This window comes from Pteropus vampyrus, unplaced genomic scaffold (assembly GCF_000151845.1).
Source record: "Pteropus vampyrus isolate Shadow unplaced genomic scaffold, Pvam_2.0 Scaffold160, whole genome shotgun sequence".
Lineage (NCBI taxonomy): Eukaryota > Metazoa > Chordata > Mammalia > Chiroptera > Pteropodidae > Pteropus > Pteropus vampyrus.
The window spans coordinates 322,633-326,709 of record NW_011888941.1 but is presented as its reverse complement, the minus strand read 5'-3'; the positions used below and the strand labels follow the sequence as shown (position 1 = coordinate 326,709).

General features: G+C 43.4%; 1 protein-coding gene across 1 annotated transcript in view; it reads left to right on the top strand.

Moving 5' to 3' along the window:
* The first annotated feature begins 549 nt into the window (after positions 1-549).
* The window catches only part of RFX8 (RFX family member 8, lacking RFX DNA binding domain), a 54,491-nt gene continuing 50,963 nt past the window's right edge, over positions 550-4,077 (top strand). The window contains exon 1 of the mRNA XM_011370148.1: positions 550-636. Within this exon, the coding sequence (XP_011368450.1) occupies positions 565-636 (72 nt within the window). The 5' untranslated portion in view covers positions 550-564. The remainder of the gene's footprint in view (positions 637-4,077) is intronic.

Here is a 4,077-nt window from a genome sequence, read left to right as displayed (position 1 = left end):
AGGTAGACGGGGAGAGAGGAAGAGCTGTGCCCTCTTGCCCTGGGTCACAGGCACATGGGGACTGAGAAGCCACACTGGCCCCTGCAGTCACCTGCAGGGATAATAGACTATGAGGAGGAATTGTTTTATACCTTAGAGAGTAAATAATTCAACACTTTATAGTTATACAGATCTTGGCTGCAACCTCTATAAAGCTACATTAAATAACAATGTTCCCTGAGCCAAATAATTGGGACTTCTTTCTAATATACCTACATGCCAAAAATATAAACAACAACAACAAAACTAACCATGTCAGTAATCAAAAGGCCCACAACCTATATTCTTAACTCTGGGCCAAGAACAGAAGGATAGAGTATCGATGCTGATTGGTGAGACTTTGCAGTCAATAAATCAAACATATTTCATTTAGTTGGATCCCACACTAGTGTCTGATTGCTGATCCTGATCAAAATGTCCTGCTCTAGAAAAACAGACACCAATTTCCTCTTCCTCGTCTTTCTCTCCCACAGGTTGGTGGACAATTTCTGCATTTGCGAAGGGTACAGTGTGCCTCGCTGCCTCATGTATGAGATTTATGTGGAGACCTGTGGGCAAAATGCCCAAAACCAAGTCAACCCAGCCACGTTTGGGAAGGTAGGTTGTCAACAAAAAAATACAGTATTCACCAAGTTTAAAAAAAAAAAAAAAGTAACCAAGTTAATTGATAAGGAATGTTAGAATTTGTTTGGGCCTAATGGGTTCTCAATGGGTATGATTGGCTTTGCTCTGGGAAGCTGACCAGATGGTTAACATACTACTTCATCTCCATGGAAAAGCCATTCTGTTCTTTGTCCACACCTCACAGTTAAGGGCCTGAGAAAGGTAAAGAATGTGGTGACACCTAGCAGAGAGCAATTACGGCAGCTTCAGATACTCCACCAGGTTAGCCAGGCCATTATCCCCACCTAGAAGTGCCCAAACTCAGCAACGCACAAGTTCTATGAGCCTCTGCATTTCAGACAGCCGAAGCTTCCCACAATTTAGTTGCACTCAGAGAACTTGCTGGATCTTAAAAGCTCTATCCGGAACTTTGTTTAGAACATACAGTGTATAGCAAGCACTAGCACAGAAGAAAGTCTACTTGAGACCCTCCACATTCGATGAATATTTATTGAGCAGCCTCTTTGTGTCAAACACTGTTTTGGATCCTGGGGATAAGACAAGGAATAAGACAGAAAAATTCCTGCCCTTTGTTGAACTCATTCTACTATAGTCGAGGGAGACAGATATGTAAGATATAATATTCATTATAATAGATGGGATAATTGCTAAGGGGGGAAATAGAGCAGGAGGAGATCAGGGCTCTGAGGGAAAGGGGCTTCTCATCTCATCCAGTTGCATGTCTGACCGAGCCTCACAGAATTGAGTCCAGCGCTGTTCAGCACACATTCGATGGGAGCCATAGACATAATTTTAAATATTTTAGTATCCTCATCTTAAAAGTCTTTTAAAGACAATAATTTTTTATTATTTTAAAATTTAATCGAAAATATTTGAAATATTACCATTTCACTATGAAATCAATATTAAAAAGTCATCGAGTTCTTTTTTCATTTTTTTTCTTCATGCTAAATCTCAAAAACCTGGTGTGTATTTGACACGTAAGCCCATCTCAGTTCAGGCTAGCCACCGTGCTCATTAGCTGCACGTGGCTGGTGGTTCCCATCTGTGACAGCCCATGACTAGAGGCTAAGTCACTGGGCAGTTCTTCTCTCTACTTCTAGTGCATCCTTAAACCACGGGCACTTGGCTTCTTTGCACTGATCTGCCCTATGCCCTACAGCACTCTCCTCATCCGCCCTGCCTGGCAGCATCATTCGATAGAAGCGGGGCAACTCTAGCTTGACATGCTGTGGCTCTGTATGATCTCCACTTCCTTTTCTAAGAAACCAAAGACTCCTTTTCAAAATATTTTTTAGATTTTCTTAGCAGTTGTTTCACCTCTAGCACAGTGCCACTGCAGAGTATTCCGAAGGAGTTAGAAAGAGACTCCAGTGTGTGACAGTGGGCATTTCTTTAGCATTTTTCATCTTAATACTCCCTTAGAATCCATTTCCCCAGCTTTTGTTGAGAATTTGCCTAAAGAATGGGCCACTCCAGTGAGCTTAGATGAAGAAGGGACACCGTGCTGCTGAATTTGTGACTCAATGGAGAAGGGAGAGGAAGGGGAAAAGGATATGATCCCAAAGCATGTTTACAAGAGACACAACAAAATACCTAATTCTGATTTCCTCCCTTTTCTCCTGGGAATGGAGCTGATTCCAGATCCCACAAGGGTTGCCTGCACAGATGTTGGAATGCGTCTTGCTCCCTTTTGCAGTCTCGGGCACACGATGGGTGATGCTCATTCCTGGTGCAAGTGATAATCTTACGTGGATGAGGGAATTTCCGTAACGCTGACTTCCTTTTTCAAAATAACTTGTACTGACGTTTTTATGATTATAATAGTAATAGACTCCCTTTAGAGAAAATGTGAGAATTAGAGAAACGTGTATAAAAGAAATAAATAAGTACTGGCTATGGCCTCACTGTCCAGAGATGTAGCCATGTGTGTGGTTCGTCTGCATGCTTGCACATACAAGTGCACACACGTGTGACCAGCAGGAGCCAGGGGGAGTAATCACACAGTGACTTCGTCTTTGTTTCCATGTTCCTTTGGATCTGCTCCTTGGGTGATTCTCCTGCCCCTGAATGAGTGTTTGAGAAGGCAGCATGACCACACCAGAAATTCTTGGTGATACAAAGCTCCGTTGTCATTCTAATTCGCTGAACAGTGTCTGATGCTTAGACTGTCCAGTCCTATATTCTGAACTGAGTTTAAAGGTTTTTTTGCCCATCTACAGTGTGGTTTCTTGCCAGCAGAGAACTAGGTGTGGGGTCTTCGTCTTCCCTCCCTCTTCCTCCTTCTCCCACCTTACTGGGTGCTGGTTTGACCCCTCTGGGATGGGATAGGTAAAAATGCATGGACAGTTTCTACTGTGAGGCTTCATGCTTTGGGAGCCAGGCAGACTCTCATCCTCTGGTTCCCTCTGTGGCTTCTTCGGAGCAGCCCCCAGGAAATGTTCTAGTGTGCACCCCTTGCGTTGGTAAATGATTCTTGCCGAAGCCTGACCACCCATCCTGAGCCCTTTCTGGGCAGAGTCTGGGCTCAGGTGGCTTCAGCTCTTTCTCACATGTGGCAGCTTCCAGTCACAGAAACCTCTCAGCCATCCTTGACCTGAGCAGACTGTGGGTGTGCCAGCTGAAACCAGTGGCCATTCTCCTCTGTCTGTTAGCCCAGACCATTGGCCATCTCATCGCCCATCCTCCAGGAGCTCCGTGCCCTGGTCAGACACTACCTGCAGGGAGGGGGCCTTACAATAAGCTCTTGAGTGAATCCATGATTCCCCTTCTGATAGGCCTAAGGTGATAGGACCATACCAGGTTCCATACACTCTTCACAGGTGAGGGGGTGGTCTTGCCACAAGAAATCCCCTCACACTTCCTCCTCTCTCTACTTCTTTCTAGATGATTCAAGTCGAGGGCTTTTTTGAGTTTTAAAACTAAATTTTAGCCAAATGTTTGAGGATGCGAGTCCCCTAGGTTATGTGTCTCACAATTCACTTTGCCTGCCTATTGTCCTCATGCCTCGTCCTATGTGGATACTATGCAGTTGGATGGATAGATGGACTGATGTATGGATGAACGGGTGGACAGACAGGTGGACAGACACACAGACAGACAGACAGATGCACAGATGATATACTTTCTAACATCACTAAGCCTGTAATCAGACTAATTAGGTTAAAAGCCTGGGCAAGTTATTTAATCTTTATGTGCCTTAACTTCATCTTCTGTAAAATGAGAATATTTGTAATGTTATAATAATGCCTACTTTATGAGATGCTCTTAAGAAATTAATATAAAGAGAATTGCACAGGCTTGGCAAATAGGAAGCACCCCAAAAATGTTAACTATTATAATTATATGCCTATTTTCACTTAGACTATCATGAACATTTTAACATCAAAATATTTTTAATTATGTGTTGTATAA